Genomic DNA, 20,000 nt, shown 5'->3' with positions numbered 1-20,000 from the left:
TTTTCTATTTTTGATTTCGATTTATTAGTGAGCACAGTCTGTTACTTGAAATGCATGCGTGAAATATTAAAATCCTACGTCTTTTTTTTTCTCATTTTTTTTTTCATTATTTTTATCCATATCTCTTCTTGTAATGTGGAGCAAGGATGGAAGGATCAAAGAGGTGAGTGGAATGCTAAAACAACTCCACTTCACTACACTTTTTTTTTATGTGGTTCAATTCTCATTCTCTTGTTAGGTGGAATGAGGAGATAGGGAGAAAAAGAGGATAGTAGGGATATGAGCGTGATAGGAGTGGATAGGAGTGGAATGAGTGGGATAGGAGTGGAATATGAATGGATAGGAGTGAAATATTAAACTTAACACCAATTTTCAGTATATTTCATCCACTATTTTTCCACTAGAGGCAATAACACTCTACAATATCAGTCCACTCATGCATCAGTCGTGGGTAGACAGAAGATCCACCACAGGTAATATTTACATTCCACTCCACATTCCCTTTGTGACGTAATCTTCCTTCCTTTCTTCCCCTGACTCATCCACTTCACATTTCCCACTTTGTTATGTGGACTAAGGAGAAACAGGAAGGTGCTAGGTAAGGATTTGAGTGGAATATTGTTAATTACGAGTAGGCGAGATCCACAATGAGTCAGATTCCACTCATTTCTTCCTTTCTCCCAATGACTCATCCACTTCACTTTCCCCGCCATGTTATGTGGATTAAGGAGAAACAGGGAGGTACTAGCTAAGGATATGAATGGAACAGTAATAGTTTAGAGTTTAGTAGATCCACATTAAGGCAGATTCCACCCCTTTCCTATACGTGACCTGTTCTCCACTGACTCATCCACCAAGCATGACATCCACTGCTATATTCTCGGAACAATTTCACGTTTCCTTTCCCCGTAACTCAGTAATTGGTATACACAGGGCCACATCCAGCACAGGTGTCTTTAAAGGACAGGTGTGTGGCCAGGTGTGACGCGCGCGGCAGCAGCATTCATTAACTTAGAATAATCATGCTTACAATTAAGGGCTTTTCATGGGTCATTACTTCGCTGGTGAGTGGAGGAGGAGGAGGTGGAGGAGGAGGTGGAGGAGGAGGTGGAGGAGGAGGAAATAAGTTTTATGGCCCAGGTGCATGTAAGCTTCACCTGTGCATTTTCTTTTTTTTTTTCCCCTTTTCATTTCGTTTATATTTTTCCTCTTTCTTATTTTCTCATGTCTTCTCTTCTCACCTTTCCTTTCTGCCTCTGTCCTTTTTTTTTTTTCCATTATTTTCTACAAGTTTCTATTCCTTTCATTCCTGTCTACATCTTTTATTTTCTTTCACTCTGCTGTATATCATTTCTCCAATGTCATTATTTCATTCCCTCCATCTCCACTTTCTTCCGTCTTTTCTTATTTTCTCTCTCTTTCTTTCTCTCCCACCCTTCCAGACTTCCTCTATCGCCCTCTTTCTTCTTTTACTTCATCAATTTGTCCTTCGTTCAAAGTAATATTTAAATAGCAATAGAGATAAGTGTGTGTGTGTGTGTGTGTGTATGTGTGTGTAAGAACAGATCACCAACTCTACACATTAAACACATACACACACACACACACACACAGCCGAGAGTCGCGTGTGGTGTAAATTCTTGGGATCGAATAGAGAGAGCGAGTTGAAAAAAGGACTCCATAACATTAAGCGACTTTAAACGCTGGAATTTATCGGTCTAAGCGTGACTGGAGGAGAGTGGAGGGGTGGAGGGAAGGAGGGAGGGAGAGAAGTGGCTTATGGGAAGGTTCCACGCGAGGTAAGGGAGGGACGGGAGGAAAGAAGGGAAAGAAGAGATAGTTGTATAAGAGAGGGGGGGAAAATGAGAGAAGAAGAGAATATACGAGGGAGTGGAGGAAAACAGAGAGGGAAAGGAAAGGAATGAAAAAAAAAAGGGAGGATGTTAATGTATAGAAGAAGTGAATGAAAGAGAGCAAGGAAAAAGGTAACGAGTGTATTTATTTTTTTTGTGTTTGTTTTCACTTGTTTGTTTGGGAAAATCTAAAATCTAGGGTATTAGGGCCTCCTCCTCCTCCTCCTCCTCCTCCTCCTCCTCCTCCTCCTCCTCCTCCTCCTCCTCCTTGTATCGTGGCATTACTCAATTAACACACACACACACACACACACACACACACACACACACACACACACACACACACACACACACACACACACACACACACACACACACACACACACACACACACCTTTTCACCTCCCATCTGCCTTCCCCTTGGTCCTTCAACACCTAGTGGACGGAGGAGGAGGAGGAGGAGGAGGAGGAGGAGGAGGAGGAGGAAGGGGGTCTACCTCTCCCATACAACCCATGAATTCTACTGACAGGCGTGAAATAGCATGGAATGGTCCCTATGCCCTAGACCTTACCCTGGGAGGAGGAGGAGGAGGAGGAGGAGGAGGAGGAGGAGGAGGAGGTGTTAGTGTAAGGGAAGGGAATGGAGGAAGAGAAGACGAGAGTACAGTGGCATGGAAGGAGGAAGGGTAGAAAGAGATAAAGAATATGATGTTTAGAGGAAGAGAAGGAGAAGAAGAAAACGAGGATAAGAGGAAGCGGTGCAGGAGTTGGAAAGGAGAGAAAGGAGAATACGATGTTCAGAGGAAGAGGAGGAAGAGGAGAAGAAAAAGAGGAATAAGAGGAAATGGTGCAAGAGTTGGGAAGAAGAAAGGAAAGGAAATGTTTTGAAATGGGAAGAATGAACAACAGGAAAGGAAAAAAAGAAGAGAAATTTTGAAAGAGGATGCGTGAATAATAGGAGACTTAGAATAAAGAATGTAAGAGAGAGAGAAAGAGAGAAGCAGGAAAAGAAGAAGGAAATGAAGAAGAGAAAATAGGAGGTAAATTTCCTACACACGTGATGATAAAAGGAATAAGAGGAAGTAAGTAAAATGTACGAAAATAAGAAGGAAGAGAAGATAAGAATATATATACATTTATTTCTTTACCTCCTCCTCCTCCTCCTCCTCCTCTTCTGGTAATCTTCCGCCTCACTCCTCACCTCCTTCACTACCAATGCAAATCCTTTTCATCCTTTTCTCAATCTCCTTAAGACTCTCTCTCTCTCTCTCTCTCTCTCTCTCTCTCTCTCTCTCTCTCTCTCTCTCTCTCTCTCTCTCTCTCTCTCTCTCTCTCTCTCTCTCTCTCTCTCTCCCCGTAATTCCCGATGTGGTGCCGTCAGTCAAAAATCCTCCGCCAGGTAGACACGAGCACCTGGGTCCTAATTAAAGGTATCGTGGCAGGTGATCAGGTGTTTTTTCTCTCTTTTTTTTTTGTATCAGTGTTTTTCAGTAATTTACAAGACAAACGATGTAGCGATTAAAGATTTGTTGTAATGTATTTTTTGATCAGTTTGTATGTAGATAGATGGATACGTAAATAGATAGATAGATAGATAGATAGATACATGGATTGATAGATAGATAGATAGATAGATAGATAGATAGATAGATAGATAGATAGATAAATAGATTTCGATAGAGAGAATTTAATACTCTAGAAATTTTTGTATCCAAGATTTTTTTTTATACTTCTTTCAATGTTTTTTGGTTTACTTATTTTTCATTTTTATTCCTTTTTTTTTTTTTCGTATTGTCTTTAATGTCACTCATTACGTTGAAGTGAGGTTCCCCATTAATACCAATTCTTCCTTATATCTTCCCTACCAATTCTCCGTAATATTCGCCAACACAAACTCCAAAAGGTCAAGCAACGTGCCCTTAAGTCATACCTTTCCTCCCTTCATTCTTTTTTCCTGTTCCATTTCGCCGTTCATTATAATTTCCCTCTCACTCATTACCAGAAAGTTTGTGAGAGTTTTCCTTCAATTTTCGTCACCATTTATCATCGCTTTCCCTGAGAAGACGTGTGTGTGTGTGTGTGTGTGTGTGTGTGTTGGTATGTTAACGTAGGTCTCAGTGTTCCTGTAGGGCTGCGTGTTTTAGTTTCTGTCTGCGCCTGTCTGTCTGTGTGTTCGCGTGGGTCCTGGGTGCGGCGTCGTGGTGGCGGCGGCAGTGGTGGCGATGGTGGTGGTAGTGATGGTGGTGGTGATGGCGGCGGCGGGTGAGATGGTGTAGTGAGGGTGACGGTGATAGTAAGGGAAGATAGTCTTTTATTTGTTCTACTGTAGTGTAAGAGGAAGAATGTCTTGGTTTCTCTTTCCTGTGTTTGGTTGTTGTGTTTGTGAGGGAAGGAGGTTTGTAACTTTCATTTTAAAAGTTTATGGTGGGTGAATTTTCCTTTGCTTGTTGTAAAGATGACTGTTTTGTTACGTATCTTAATTTTCTGTAGACGGAAAGTACTTTGTTTTGTCTTTTGTATGTTTCTTTCTTTTTTTTTCGTGTATTGGGGTGAATGAAGCTTTTCCATTTTGGCAGTGTATTGCAAAAGTTTCCTTTCGTTGTTCATGCACAAATAGTAATCCATGAAGGAAGTTATGGTACAGTTTGAAAATCACGTTTTTTTTTTTTCTTTTACTGGGAACTTACGTACTTAAAAGACAAAACTTCTCTGTCAACTAATTATTGTCCTTACTGGGAACTTACATACTTAGAAAACAAAGGTTCTCCGTCAACTAATTATTGTCCTTACTGAAAACTTACTTACTTAAAAAACGAAGGTTCTCTGTCAACTAATTAACCACAAAGTTATGTCAAGAGTACAAAAAGAAATAAAACAAAAAACAAGTAGGAAAAGAAACAAGGTCAGCACAAAATATATATACAAAACCCATCATGTCCTCACTGGAAGCTCATTTACGTAATCAACAGAAAAGTTCTCTGTCAGATCAGTAAGGATAAAGCTGTATCAGAACTATGCAACAAATAAATAAAATCGACAAAGGAAGAGTGCAGTGTCAGGTCCTACATGGTGAAACTCGTGTTAAGTATTATTTGTGGTTATAAAACTTTAATCTTGTGGACGTGGAACGCTTGTAGTACACCGGCTGTCACCGCGCCTCGGCCCCACCGCGCTAATTGATTTCTGTCTCCTGGTGTACAAATGTTGAGTTTCTTTATCTCTCAACTAGCAGCAGGAATGTTTGCTGGTATGTATATGTGTGTGTTTATAATGTATTTTATGACGGTGTAAAAACTTGTAAAATTGGTCAGTTTTCTTCAGTTCCCTTATCTCTCTTAACTAGCTGCAAGAATGTTAACTCGCATGTGTGTGTGTGTGTGTGTGTGTGTGTGTGTGTGTGTGTGTGTGTGTGTGTGTGTGTGTGTGTGTGTGTGTGTGTGTGTTGCAGTTAGAACAGAGTCATTAGCAAGCTTTAAAAGATTACATAAATTCTTGGACGAGAGTGATAGGTGGATAAGTGGGTATGTTTCATGCAGGGACTGACACGTGTAGGCCTGATGGTTCCTTGCAACTTCCCTTATTTTATCCTGTGTTCTTATGTTGTGTTTTGTATAATGTGGTATCTTATTGTCATGTAACACGTGTGGAATTGCGCAGTTTTCCTCAATTCGCTTCTCTCTGTCAACAAAAAGCAGGAATGTTTTATTTCTCACCAAAGAATGTATGTGGAAGGTGTTTCGTCAGTGTAATGCGATGGTTTAAGATCTCGAGCCCCTGGTGTGTGTACTGTGTGTGTTCCTGGAGGCTCAGATGGGCGGCCTCTGGTGTTGCAAGATACACGTCAGGATGGTCAACCTGTAGGCTTATAGTGACTGAAAGGCTGGGATGGTTGGCTTCTGTCTATCATGGTGCTGTTTGTTTTTATTTTTTTATAATAATGATAAGTGGTGTAGGCTGATTTCTTTTTTTTTATATATAACAAGTGACATTTTACCTGATTTTTTTTTTTTTGGATAATATTGATATGTAACGCTGGTCAGACATCTTTTTTTTTGTTTGTGATATTGATAAATGGTACAGACGAGAATTTTTGGTAACGATGATAATAACTGCTGTAGGGAGGATCTTTAAGTAACTCCTCTACATTCATTGCTTTTCAGATCAATGGCCGAATTTTTTTATTTTTTTTTTTTTTTTAATAATAATGAAAAATCTTTTGGTAACTATAATGTTAATCATAATATATAATTAGCAGAGGTGAGATCTTTCAAGTAACTGTATATTCGTTCCTTTCATATAGATGGCCGGATTCTTTTTGTAATAATAATGGAATATAATGTACGCAGGAATCCTTGATAACTATAATGATAGTAATATCAATCAACGCTGGCAGGATCTTGTAAATAACCCGGATACATTTACTCCTTTCAGAACTATGGCCTGAATTCTCTTTATAATGTTAAATAGTGCAGGCAAGAATCTTTGGTACCAATATTCCCTTCAGATCCTGGTGACTTAGCCTTGCACTGATCCGCTCACTCACCAGTCACCACCACAAGTCACCACCACCGCCACCACCAGTCACCACAGCCAGCAGTAATGTGTTCATCGTGTGTTGGTGAGTGACTTGTTCTTGCCATCGTGTTCTTTATTTATTTGTTTATTTTATTTTTCTTTCTTTCTTTCTTTCTTTCTTTCTTTCTTTCTTTCTTTCTTTCTTTTCTTTCTTTCTTTCTTTCTTTTCACAGGGACTGCCACATGTAAAGGGACTGCCACGTGTAGGCCTGATGGCTTCTTGCACCTTCCCTTGTTTTCTTATGTTCTTTCTTTCTTTCTTTCCTCCCTTTCTTCCTTTCCTTCTTTCCTCCCTTCTTTATTTTTCAAGGGAGTATTTCCTTCACGGCTGTTGCAAGTTAATATAGTCAGTGAGTGATTTAAGAAAGTAAAGTTCAACGTGCTAACTTGATTTCTGTGTCCTTTAGTAAGTTTGTCTTCCCTGCTTGTGTGATTGTTAGGTTCTCTTCTCTTTGTGTTGCGTCATATTGATTACACACAAATTAATGGCGAGTCGTGAAAGATATACTGTGGACAATATTTATCTTTCTGTCTGTCGCTCTATCCATTATGTTGACAAGGCGAGTATAACGATTATTTTGTTGTTGTTGTTGTTGTTGTTGTTGTTTTGGTGTTGTAACCTGTTAAGCTCCCTCTGTTGTGTAGCTTGTTGACACGGCAAAACTGTGATTATTATTATTATTATTATTATTATTATTATTATTATTATTATTATTATTATTATTATTATTATTATTATTATTATTATCATCATTATTATTATTACTATTTCGGTGTCGCGTCCCGGGTAGTTCCTCTTGGTGTGGTGTTGACAAGGCGAGTATTACTGAAATTTTTATTATTATTATTCTAGCGTTGTGTACTCGCCCGACGACAACTTTCTGGAGATGTTGACTGTGTGTTCACCTGATAGCGAGGAAGATTAAGAGGAGGAGAAGGAGAAGGAGGAGGAGGAGGAGAGAGAATTGATTTTAATTTGTATTCATTATTCAGTAATATCAATTTATTTGTTTTGATTTTAATTTCTTCCACTCGTTCAAAACTTGTTGTCATCATTTGTATTGCGAATATTATTTTATTGTTGCCATAATTCCGATCTCTCTGCCGTGCCTCTCTAATTTCAGTGTTGTCAGTACGATTATTAAGTTTTTGTTTCCATTATTTTTATTTCCTTGGTATATTCTCTTTACTTACGCTTATTGGTTTATTAGAATTACCATAATGTCTTCTTCCTTGAATTTACCTTTCTTTGTCACGATATTTTAATTTTTATTCTTAGTACGGTTGTTAGTTTTTCTTGCTGTCGTTATTTCGATTCCCATTGTGTTTTCTCTAACGTTTATCATTTTGTTAGTATCACCATAATATCTTCTCTATTTAATTTACCTTTCCTTGCCTTCAATTTACCTTTCCTTGCCTTTTTTTTTATTTTATTTATTTATTTTTTACTACAAGTTCTGTTAGTGTGATGATCAAGGTTTTTGTTCATGAAGATCTTTTATTTTTTTATCGCAATATTTTCAACCTCCCTCAACACGCGCTCATCATTTTATCAGCATGAACATTTTAATCTCTACATCGCACTGATCTCCTTGCTGTGCTGTTTTAAGTTACTGGTTTTATTCGTATGATTATCAAGTTTTTGTTGTCATAATTTAGACTCTCTCTCTCTCTCTCTCTCTCCTCTCTCTCTCTCTCTCTCTCTCTCTCTCTCTCTCTCTCTCTCTCTCTCTCTCTCTCTCTCTCTCTCTCTCTCTCTCTCTCTCTCGTGAAATTCCTATATTCATTTTATACATTAACTTGTCATGGAACACTCAAACATCTGTTATATTAATCTTATCAATTATTTCACCTTCGATTTTTTATTTTGTTGTTGGAGACTTGACAAAACACGAATAGAAAGATAAAACAAAACAAAACAAAAACAAAACATTATTATTATTAACCCTGTGTTAGTGAATGTAAATCTGGAGACTATGGCTGGTGGTGCTCTAACCTAAACTCTTTCAAGGCGGAGGTTTCAAGACACTTATCCTTCATTTCTTGACGATCGTTTGTGACCTCTATCTTCAGACGCGCCTTTGTGCACCCCTCTACTTTTTTTTTTTTTTTAAGTTTTTGTTGCCTTTGGTCATGCCCTTCTTGCATTAAAAGAAAAAAAAAGTATCTTCGTCTTAAGGGGAATGTTAAGTTTCTTGTCGTGGAGAAAGTTACAAAATATACATCATCTTTCTTTGTTTTATGTTCAGGTTCTTAACTTTGAGTGGTGTTGGTTTCATTCACAAACTCGACCACGGAATACCCCGCCGTGCTGATACTCTGGGAACTGTTGTTTGTCGGAGAGGAAGGAGGGAGTGAAACTATAGGAAGGGGAAGGAATGGCATTGAAGGCAGATTGAGTGATACTTCATTCGCCTCAGATTCGTTATTCGTATTTTATTTTGATACAAGACGGGCACTGGCCTAGAGGACCAAAAAGAACAATAAAACAGGCTTGCTGAGGTGCCGGCCCCTAAGGAAAGGTCAAAAGGATCATCCAGAATTAGAGGAAAAATATTTTGAAAGCTTTGGTAATTTGAGAAAGATAGATATGCGCAGCGCTGTTAGTAATCTATGGGTGGTGACAGGTAGACATGCGCAGTGCTGTTAGTAATCTGTGGATGGTGACAGGTAGACATGCGCAGTGCTGTTAGTAATCTATGGATGGTGACAGGTAGACATGCGCAGTGCTGTTAGTAATCTATGGGTGGTGACAGGTTGACTAGCGCAGTGCTGTTAGTAATCTATGGGTGGTGACAGGTTGACTAGCGCAGTGCTGTTAGTAAGATATTATTTGGGTAGAGACAGGTGGGTCTGTGCTGCGCTCTCAATAATCTGTTCTATGGTGAAGTATTATAGTCGCAGTGTGTACTCCGTGTTGGAAAATAGATTTGGAAATATAAAGGAAAATATTGATGTTCAGTCGTGTTCATTTGGTTTAGTTAACTTTGGGTTTATTCAAGTGTGATAAAATAATTAAGTTTAGTCATTAAGGAATAGTGAATAAGTTTAAGTTGAGTCAAGCTGAGTTCAGGTTCAGTTTAAGGGAAATCAGAAAATTTTGTTAAAGAAGTAAAATATAAATGTGCGTCTCATGATAAAATGATGATAATTTTATTTAAGATACATATATTTTCCTTTTACATAATGTTGGTAGTGTGTATACCGTTCTGAATTATTATTAGCGCTGAGGACATTTTTAAGAATATTAAGCCGCCCACTTGTGAATATTACAGGAACTTTTGTTTATCGCTTGCTTTATTCTTGACTTTCTCTATTTTCTACACTTTCTCTGAGGATCCAAACATTTAAATTTATTGCTGCCATTCTTCTCTTCTTTTCGTTTTCTTTCTTTTGCAGCGCTGTCAGTGTTCACGGCCCTTCCTAACACTTTATTGCCCTCCTGTCACCGCGCTCTTCTGCCTTTATGAATTTTCTCTGGTTTTCATCGTTGATTGAAATATTATTAACTCGCCTGAGAAGGAAGGCGGACTGATCTGAGAATACTGAGTCACTTCTTTTGCTTATAACCATTCAATAGCTTAAGTAGTTCTAGTATATTAACACCGTCAAAAAAAAAAAAATCATACTTTAACACTTCAATTGCCTCGCCTCATTCGGGATACAAACGACTCAAGTAGTTTAGTGTATAGAAGCCTTAGCGAAAAGGAGGCGGTGAATGCACGCTAAGTTGATGTGAAGCTTCAAGAGATCAGAGAAGTTTAAGGAGAGCGATGACAGGTGAGCGTGGGTATGCTTGGCTTGTGCAGGGGCCGCCACGTGTAGGCTTACTGGCTTCTTTCAGTTTCCCTTGAATTCTTATATTCGTAATTGTTTCCAGAGAGAGAGAGAGAGAGAGAGAGAGAGAGATAATTTTGTGCTTTATGGAATACTCAACTAAATAATTCTAACTGTTATGACTTTCCAAGCGTATTAAATGCCATTATGTAAGTTTAGAGAATGTTGATACGCAACTCGCTGCGAAAAAGTGTTCCTGTGTTCCTGATTCTTCCGTGGATACAGAAAAAGAAAGATTAGGAAGTTATTTCTGTCATTTTTGGAGTACACAACTTTTTGAATGAAGCGTAATAAAACGGCATTATGTAAAATTAGAGTATCATGAGACGCAGCTGACAGTAAAAGGGTATCTGTACATCAGTTTGCTCTCGTTAAGTCGCAAATCCCTTTCTATCCTCAGTAGTTGAAGGCTGAAGAGACTGGTGCAAGTGTCTAGAAGGTTGCAGAGAATTATGGGAAAAACTTAGCCAGCAATGAAGACTGGTGTAAGCGTCTAGAAAATTACAAGGGTTATGGGGGAGTTAGCTGGCAATGATGACTGGTGGAAGTGTCTACAAGGTTACAGAGAATTATGGGAAAGAAAATAGCCATTACTGAAGGAATTAAAGTAAAAATTCATCCCGCTCACAGTCTGGCGTTGAGGAGAGAAGCGGTAAAGGTAGCAGAGTTGTTGTTGTTGTTGTTGTTGTTGTTGTTTATTATGATGAACTAGATACGTGAATAGATGCATCGTGAATAAAAAAAAAAGAAAAAGGAATTGATATACGAGTATGTAATTGTCCTTGTGTCTGTGAGAGGGTTCAACAACCTTCGCTACTTGGCTTTTTTTTTTTTTTTTTTTCTTTTTGTACCGCGCTCTGAATATACAGCTTATTATTTTTTATGTTTATATTGGTGACACTGGTGGTGGTGGTGGTAGTGGTGGTGGTGATGAAAGTGATGAAGTTCTATAATGATGAAAAATGATGTTCTGCAGTGATAATAATGATAGTAATGATGTTCTGTAATGATAATAATGATAGTAATGATGTTCTGTAATGATAATGATGATAGTAATGATGTTGCATAATGACGATGATGATAATAATGATGTATAATGATGATAATGATGGTAATGCGTGTTCTGTAATGCTGATAATGATAATAATGATGTATAATGATGATGGTGGTGGAACGATGGCGTATTTGATTGTCAAGATGTTCCATAATGATAATAATGATGCTTTTTTGATTATTGTAATGATGTTCTCTAATGGTAATAATGGTAGTGACGTTCTCTAATGGTAATGATGGTAGTGACGTTCTCTAATGGTAATGATGGTAGTGACGTTCTCTAATGGTAATAATGGTAGTGACGTTCTCTAATGGTAATGATGGTAGTGACGTTCTCTAATGGTAATAATGGTAGTGACGTTCTCTAATGGTAATGATGGTAGTGACGTTCTCTAAATGGTAATAATGGTAGTGACGTTCTCTAATGGTAATGTTGGTAGTGACGTTCTCTAATGGTAATGATGGTAGTGACGTTCTCTAATGGTAATGATGGTAGTGACGTTCTCTAATGGTAATAATGGTAATGACGTTCTCTAATGGTAATGATGGTAGTGACGTTCTCTAATGGTAATAATGGTAGTGACGTTCTCTAATGGTAATGATGGTAGTGACGTTCTCTAATGGTAATGATGGTAGTGACGTTCTCTAATGGTAATGATGGTAGTGACGTTCTCTAATGGTAATAATGGTAATGACGTTCTCTAATGGTAATGATGGTAGTGACGTTCTCTAATGATAATGTTGGTAGTGACGTTCTCTAATGATAATGATGGTAATGACGTTCTCTAATAGTAATGTTGGTAGTGACGTTCTCTAATGATAATGATGATAGTGACGTTCTCTAATAGTAATAATGGTAGTGACATTCTCTAATGGTAAAGTTGGTAGTGACGTTCTCTAATAGTAATGATGGTAGTGATGCTCTGGAATGATGATAATGATGTATAATGATGACGGCAATTTTAATGATGTTCTACAGTGATGCTAGAGAAACATCGTTGTCTGTTGATAATGATGCTAATGATGTTCTGTATTGATAATGTTCATTGCTCATGTTCTTTTTCACCTTCTCTTTTTCATACAGGTTTCCTCCTCCACGTGTTAAAGGTCACAGTCAAGAACAACATTGGCAAGAGCAGGGCAAGGGTGGTGGTGGTGGTAGTGGTAGTAGTAGTAGTGCGCGCTGATGATGATGATGGTGGTGATGATGGAAAGTCAAAAGAAAAAGAAGGAAAGCAAGAAAGAAGAAAATTATGGTTGTAATGATAATGACGAGTCAACTATTATCATTATCATTATTGTTATTATGATTGTTGTTATTGTTATTGTTGTTGTTGTTGTTGTTGCTGTGTTGTTTGCTTAGTTCATTATTTATTTTGCTTTCACAGTATTTAGTACCTGTGTGTGTGTGTGTGTGTGTGTGTGTGTGTGTGTGTGTGTGTGTGTGTGTGTGTGTGTGTGTGTGTGTGTGTGTGTCTGTGTGTGTACTGTATGCGGACCAACACTGCACATAAACACACACACACACACACAAAAGCCCACATACATAACAATAAAGAAAAAAAGAATATTTGTGTATGTAGATGTTTACATACTGAGTCTGCTCCAACAACAACAACAACAACAACAACAACAACAACAACAAATAAACCAAGCAGCCAAACAGACACAAGCGCAAGACAAACCAGACACCGAAAATAATTCTTCCTCTTTCTCATCTCCAACCTTCCCCTTCACCACCACCACCACCACCACCACCACCACCACCACCAAACCATAGCATTCCACTAACCGACAAAGCACTGACCATTCCCTCCCCACTCCCTCCCACTCCCTCCCACTTCCCACCCTCCCTCCCCGCCATCCCTCATACTCCCTCCCACCTTTAGCCAGGTAAGGTACGCACGCTCACCTGGACATAATTAAGGGGTGTCTAAGCTTTCCTCACGACGCAGGGCTCGATATTCTTAATGATACAACTACAGCCCACGAGGAGTGGTCACGCTGGGCTGGTTGGGGGGTTGGGGGAGCAGGAGGAGGAGGAGGAGGAGGAGGAGGAGGAGGAGGAGGAGGTAAAAGTAGTGGTGGTGGTGGTGGTGGATTTTTTAGGTGTTCAGGTTAAGGGATAAGTGTGTGTGTGTGTGTGTGTGTGTGTGTGTGTGTGTGTGTGTGTGTGTGTGTGTGTGTGTGTGTGTGTGTGTGTGTGTGTGTGTGTGTGTGTGTGTGTTGCCGCAGCTCAGGGAAGGAAAGGAGTAAGGTGTGTGTCTGTGTGTGTTAAGAGAAGAGGGAGGGGAGAAGGAACGTACAGGGGAAGGGAAGTGAAGTGAAGGGAAGGGAAGGGAAAGGGAGGGAAGGGGAGGGGAGGAGAGAGGAGGGGAATAGGAGAGGGAGGAGAGGGGAGGGGAGGGTAAAGGGTAAGGGGTGCTAATTGAGCTGATTGGGAGGGGGATTGGACGGGTAGATTGGGGGTATGGAATGATGGTGTTAATGAGAGAGAGAGAGAGAGAGAGAGAGAGAGAGAGAGAGAGAGAGAGAGAGAGAGAGAGAGAGAGAGAGAGAGAGAGAGGCTTCACGAAGTAGGATTTTCGCCTTCTATTCAAAAAAAGGTAAAAAAAAAAAAAAAACACGATGCAGAACCACACGCTAACTGAGCCGCACACCAAGAACGAGGAGAAGGAAGAGGAGGAGCACGAGGAGAAGGAAGAGGAGGAGGAGACGAGGATGAGAGAAGAGGAGGAGGAGGGAGGAAAGCGGAACTGCATTACAAGCTAAAGACTAGTTTTGAGCACGCCAGCATCCCTCCCTCCCTCTCCTTCTCCTCCTTTCCCCTTCCTCCTCCTCCTCCTCCTCCTCCCCCTCCTCTTCCAGCTGCAGCACGCGGCGGGGCGGGGCGGGGCGGGCGGCGGCACGTGGCACGGAGGGGCACGGCGCTACCAGTATTGGCGCGTAACACGGCAGCCACACACACCCACCTGCACGTTGCCCATGGTGCGGGGCGGCGCGGGGCGGGGCTGGGCGAGGGCGGCACAGCTGGGGACCCTGAAGGCGGCGGCGGCGGCGAGTGCGGGGGAGGCGTCGCAGGAGCAGGAGGGGCTGGTGTACTCTTCCCTGGTGCCTCGCAGACTATAAGGATGCGTCGGGCACGGCCATGGGTAGTCCCGTGGGCCTCTGTCTCCCACGGTCCTCGCCCCCCCCACCCCTCACCCTTCACCCTCCTTCCATGGGTTCCTCCCCTCCATCCACGCCCCGCCCCCTGACCCCCTGACCCTCGTAGGCCCCTCCACGCCGCGGGGCCTCCTCTTCACCCCTCCGATGGTGAGAGTTTGCCCTCCTCCCTCCCCCTCTTCCCCTATTGGCGTTTCAGGCCTCGAACAGTCAGCTGAAGGGATGTTAGGGTGCCGGTGGGAGAGGGGCGGGGCTTAAGTGAGGGGGCGGGGCTACGGGTGGAGGCGGGGAAGAAAGGCTTGGCTCTTCTGGGCGGGTCGGTATAGGGCGTGGCTGGGGGAGGGGCTGGTGAACTAGGGGCGTTGTGGTGTGATTGGGGGCTGCAGGGCACTCAGGGAAAGGTTGGGGTGTGAGTAGGGTGTAGGGGAGTACAGGGTGACAGGTAGTGGTGTGGGTTATTATGCCATGGCCCCTACACGCCCCCTTCCTCCCCTTCCCCCTCCGAGACATTAACTATTGGGGGGCAAGGTGACATTTCGCCCCCTCCTTCCTCCTCCATCCGTCTCTCATCCAGGCTTAAACTGTCTCACTATTCTGCTACTACTACTACTACTACTACTACTACTACTACTACTACTACTACTACTACTACTACTACTACTACTTCTACTACTACTACTACTACCACCACTACTACTGCTACTACTACTACTACTACTTTTACTACTACTACTACTACTACTACTACTACTACTACTACCGGTACTACTACTACTACTACTACTACTACTACTACTACTACTACTACTACTACTACTACTACTACTACTACTACTACTACTACTACTACTACTTCTACCACCACCATCACTACCCCACCACCACCACTGCTGCTGCTGCTGCTGCTGCTGCTGCTGCTGCTGCTGCTGCTGCTGCTGCTGCTGCTGCTGCTGCTGCTGCTGCTGCTGCTACTACTACTACTACTACTACTACTATAATAATAATAATAATAATAATAATAATAATAATAATAATAATAATAATATGAAGTAGTAGTAGTAGTGATGGTGGTGGTGGTAGTTGTAGTGGTGACAGACTACAACTACTACTTCATATCACTACTACTACTACTACTACTACTACTACTACTACTACTACTACTACTACTACTACTACTACTACTACTACTACCACCACCACCACCACCACCACCACCACCACCACCACCACCACCACCACCACCACCACTACCCCTGCCCAGTACTCACTCATAAGGAGGAATATTCATGAGTCATCAGTCACTTACTCGACAAATGAGACAACCAACGCTAACACTGCCGCCTCTTCATCTCTCTCTCTCTCTCTCTCTCTCTCTCTCTCTCTCTCTCTCTCTCTCTCTCTCTCTCTCTCTCTCTCTCTCTCTCTCTCTCTCTCATCTGTAATTGATTTTATTTTTGTGTTTTCTGTATTTTTTTTTGCTTTATTATTGATTTTTTTTCAGTTTTTATTTATTCTCTGCTTTTTGAAAATTCTTTAAACTCACATCTTTATTTTACTTTGTTTTCGACTTTTTCCTTTGTTCTCCGTTTCTCTTCTGTTTATTGGTCTACTTTTTCTCTCCGGTTATGTATTTTTCCCTCTTTTATTATTATTTCTCTCTTCTCCTTGCACTATCAGCACCACCATCACCACCACGCCCTCCTGTTCCAATACTCTGCCTTCACACACACACACACACACACACACACACACACACACACACACACACACACACACACACACACACATAAGGCTTGATATATTTAGACAGTATTGGTTTATGCTCTTGGAAAGCCTTGTACAAACTCTCTCTCTCTCTCTCTCTCTCTCTCTCTCTCTCTCTCTCTCTCTCTCTCTCTCTCTCTCTCTCTCTCTCTCTCTCTCTCTCTCTCTCTCTCTCTCTCTCTCTCTCTCTCTCTCTCTCTCTCTCTCTCTCTCTCACCAGGTGTCCTAAGGTCCTAAGATCCTCAGGTAGTAGCAGCGTGTTCGTGTCCAAGTGCCCCTCGAGTCCCAGTGCAGGGAAATGGACAGGGGAACTAGTCTCAAGATCAAGATACGCCTGCAAAACAAGAGGAGGAGGCAGGGGGAAAAATGAATAAATGTTGACGTGTTCCTGTGTGAAAGATGCATCACCTGTCGAGCGGTCGGTAAACAGTTTGCAGGTGAGGGAGCGGGTGACCGAGTGCAAGGGACCAGTAGGAGAGGAAGCAGGAGGAGGAGGATGGATGGATGGAAGGAAGGGTGGTCTTACAGCAGGTGGAGGGTTGTAGTAGTAGTAGTAGTAGTAGTGGTGGTGGTGGTGGTGGTGGTGGTGGTGGAGAAATGGGTGTTGGTGGTGGTGTTAGTGTAAGAATAAAAAGAGGAGGAGGAAAAGATTTATTTATATTTATTTATTTTATTTTTTTTTTGGTGGTGGTGTTGAGAATGAAAAAAGATGGACTGAGTCATAGAAGTTGTTGTTGTTTTTGTTGTTGTTGTTGTTGTTGTTGTTGTTGTTGATGTTGTTATTGGTGATTGCTGGTGGTGGCTGTAGGAAGGAAGGAGAAGACTGATAGGGAGCTACAGTTGTTGTTATTGTTGTTATTATTGTTATTGTTGTTGTTGTGGTGGTGGCGATGGTTTGCGTAGGAACAAAAAAAATAAATATATAGGAGGAAGAAAAGAAGAGGATAAATAATAACACTATGGAAGAGAAATTGTACTGTTGATTTAGCTGCTGTTAATGGAGGTGGTGGTGGTGGTGGTGATGGTGGTGGTGGCGGCGCAGTAGCAGAACACAAAAACAAAAGAAGAACAAGCAGTGGACATAATAGCCCTTGAGATTGTGATAAGCGACACTATCAAATTAAAAGCAAGAGGTGCAGGATGGTGAAAGGCGAAGAGTAGGAGGAGGAAGAATAGAGAGATTACTGGAGGAGGAGGAGGAGGAGGAGGAGGAAAAGTAATAAAAGTAGTAATAGTAAGTGGTGATGATGGCGGTAAGAAGAAGAAGGAGGAGGAAAAACTGAGACGATAAAATGAATAAGATAAGGAATGAAGATAGAAGGATAAGAGAGGTAAAGAAAATGGTGAGGTGAGACAGGTGTATGGCCAGAATGAAAGAGAGAAAAGTACAAGAAAAAGAAAAGAAAAATATACATCTTGGTGGACAAATAAACACACAAACAAACAAAAGAAAACGTATAACAAACACATACACAGAAAACGAAGGAGGAGGAGGAGGAGGAGGAGGAGGAGGAGGAGGAAGAAGAAGAGGAGGAGGAGGAGGACGAGTCTTGTCTTAATGGTGATCTTAGTTCAGCAACAAGATTTATACAATGCCACTCATCACCATGTTTAAGACAGTAAGAGGCTCACGCGCGCACGCACAAATTAGTGATGAGAGGTGTAGTGGTGGTGGTGGTGATGGTGGTAGTGGTGGTGATGGTGATGATGGTGGCTTCCTACTTAGAGCCTCATTCCTGTCCTTAATTGGGGGGTGAGGTGTCGGTAAAGGTGTGCAGTCTGTAATATTTCACCTGTGTAGAGTGGTTGGGCAGGTAACCCCGCGTTTTACTACCTGTGAATTGAGTGAGTGAGTGAGTGACTGGTGGTGGTGATGGTGGTGGTGATGGGTGTAGTGCATGTTCTTGTAGTTGTAGTCCTCTCCTCCTCCTCCTCCTCCTCCTCCTCCTCCTCCTCCTCCTCCTCCTCCTCCTCCTCCTCCTCCTCCTCCTCCTGTCATTAACTGTCTCTTTAACCTGTAGTTCTTAGTCTTGCAAGGGCCAAAAGATCTGTTGCTGCTTGGTTTTCCTTTAGTATTCTGTCGTAATCCTCCTCCTCCTCCTCCTCCTCCTCCTCCTCCTCCTCCTCCTCCTCCTCCTCCTCCTCCTCCTCCTCCTCCTCCTATTCTTTACCTTCCCTTCGCCACTTTACCACCAGTTCCTTGTTACCTCCTCCCTTCCTTCCCTTCCACACATCCTTCCCTCAACACGCGCCCCTCCCTTCCTTCCTCTCCCTCCCTCTCCTGCCTCCCTCCCTCCCTCCCTCACCGCCCACCGCACTCACACCGAAGTTGTCAGTGGGCCCACAACAAAACCCACTTTTATTGCCCCGCCGCCACCCCACACCCAGCTTTCCCACGGCCACACACACACACACACACACACACACACACACACACACACACACACACACACACACACACACACACACACACAACGCCTGCAAGTAAAATACAACATAGATCTTTCCCACCCAAACAATTTTCTATTTATCCTCGTGTTTACTCTCTCTCTCTCTCTCTCTCTCTCTCTCTCTCTCTCTCTCTCTCTCTCTCTCTCTCTCTCTCTCTCTCTCTCTCTCTCTCTCTCTCTCTCTCTCACACAGCGCGCCCACGCCCACGCAGTGTCCACTTCCGCCTCCTCCTCCTTTCCTTGGTAGTGAGTTGCAGGTGTTGACAAGGCTGAGTTTACCTGCTTGTTTGTTAACCTTTGTCGTTTCCTTTTCCTCTCCCGTCCTGAAATTTGTCTCCTCTTGTTCTTTGTTATTTCTCCTTTTATTTATTCTTGTCGTTATGGCGAAGGTGGAATATTGTTTTTTCTTTGTTTTCTTTTTTTTTTTATTGTTTTCTATTCGTCTGGTTTTGTTTGGTTTTCTTATGTATTTTTATACGGTGAGGTTTTTGTTTTTAATTGTGTTTCCTTTTTTCTTTAGATTTTGTTCCCATTTTCTTTTTTTCTTGTTTTTGTCTTTGTTATCCCTCTTTTTCTGGTTTTCTTGTTTATATTTATCGTGAGGTTTCTATGTTCATTAATTTCATTGTTTTCTTGTTTATTTTCCGTTTCCGCTTTTTTTTTTTCCTTGATCTCTGTTTGTTTTCTCTTATTTGTAGCTTTCTTACTTTTTTTGTATGAAGTTAATATATTCTTAATCAATTTCCTTCTTTATCTTCCCGAGGTGCCATGTCTTCTTTAACGGGGGCGACCAGGGGACACCACCTTTGTCTGTCCACTCAGCCAGTCTTATCAAGTCAACCACTTTTATGATTCGTGGAGCATCTAATAAGCTGCTCATATACTTAATTCTTCATCTTCCTCTTGCTAATCCTCCCTTTCACCCTTCCCTACATGTGTTTTTCCCACCCCATCCTCCCTTACCAGGTGTCCCACAAATGTTAACCCTTTCATTGCAGTATGCCACGAGGAATCTTTATCGGCACCTGCAAGAAAGGAATAAAAAGGATAGATTTTTGCAATTTCTATGTAGTGTACAGTGTTTGGAGGTGGCTCAGAGTGGTTAGTAAAACACCTATCCTTCAATTTTTGACTATTGCTTTTGACCCTTTTATGTGACTGGCATCTTAGTGGATTTTTTTTTTTTTTCCCTTGGCCTGTGTCCCTCCTACATAGAAAAAAATAAATAAATAAGGAAAGATGTGAGAGATGGAAATGAAAGGGTTAATTGTCTAGTCCTTATTGTGTTCATTAGTTCCCTTCT

At 41.5% G+C, this 20,000-nt stretch overlaps 2 protein-coding genes across 8 annotated transcripts in view; one reads left to right on the top strand and one right to left on the bottom strand.

Moving 5' to 3' along the window:
• Positions 1-14,446, bottom strand: part of LOC135114676 (protein odd-skipped-related 2-like) — a 61,116-nt gene extending 46,670 nt beyond the window's left edge. The window contains exon 1 of the mRNA XM_064030555.1: positions 14,291-14,446. Coding sequence (XP_063886625.1) covers positions 14,291-14,305 — 15 coding nt within the window. The 5' untranslated portion in view covers positions 14,306-14,446. The remainder of the gene's footprint in view (positions 1-14,290) is intronic.
• LOC135114675 (uncharacterized) overlaps positions 1-20,000 on the top strand; it is a 143,023-nt gene that overhangs the window by 36,133 nt on the left and 86,890 nt on the right. For 6 of the 7 annotated variants that reach the window (XM_064030551.1, XM_064030548.1, XM_064030554.1 and 3 more), the window contains exons 2-3: positions 6,358-6,471; positions 16,468-16,684. The gene's annotated coding sequence lies outside the window, so the exon portion shown is untranslated. Of the gene's footprint in view, positions 1-6,284; positions 6,472-16,467; positions 16,685-20,000 lie in introns of all 7 variants that reach the window. The other variant, XM_064030550.1, reaches the window with a different exon arrangement.

The sequence above is a fragment of the Scylla paramamosain genome, chromosome 28 (genome assembly GCF_035594125.1).
Source record: "Scylla paramamosain isolate STU-SP2022 chromosome 28, ASM3559412v1, whole genome shotgun sequence".
Taxonomy (NCBI): Eukaryota; Metazoa; Arthropoda; class Malacostraca; order Decapoda; family Portunidae; genus Scylla; species Scylla paramamosain.
The sequence above is the reverse complement of the archived record's forward strand: the minus strand, read 5'-3'. Positions and strand labels throughout refer to the sequence as shown.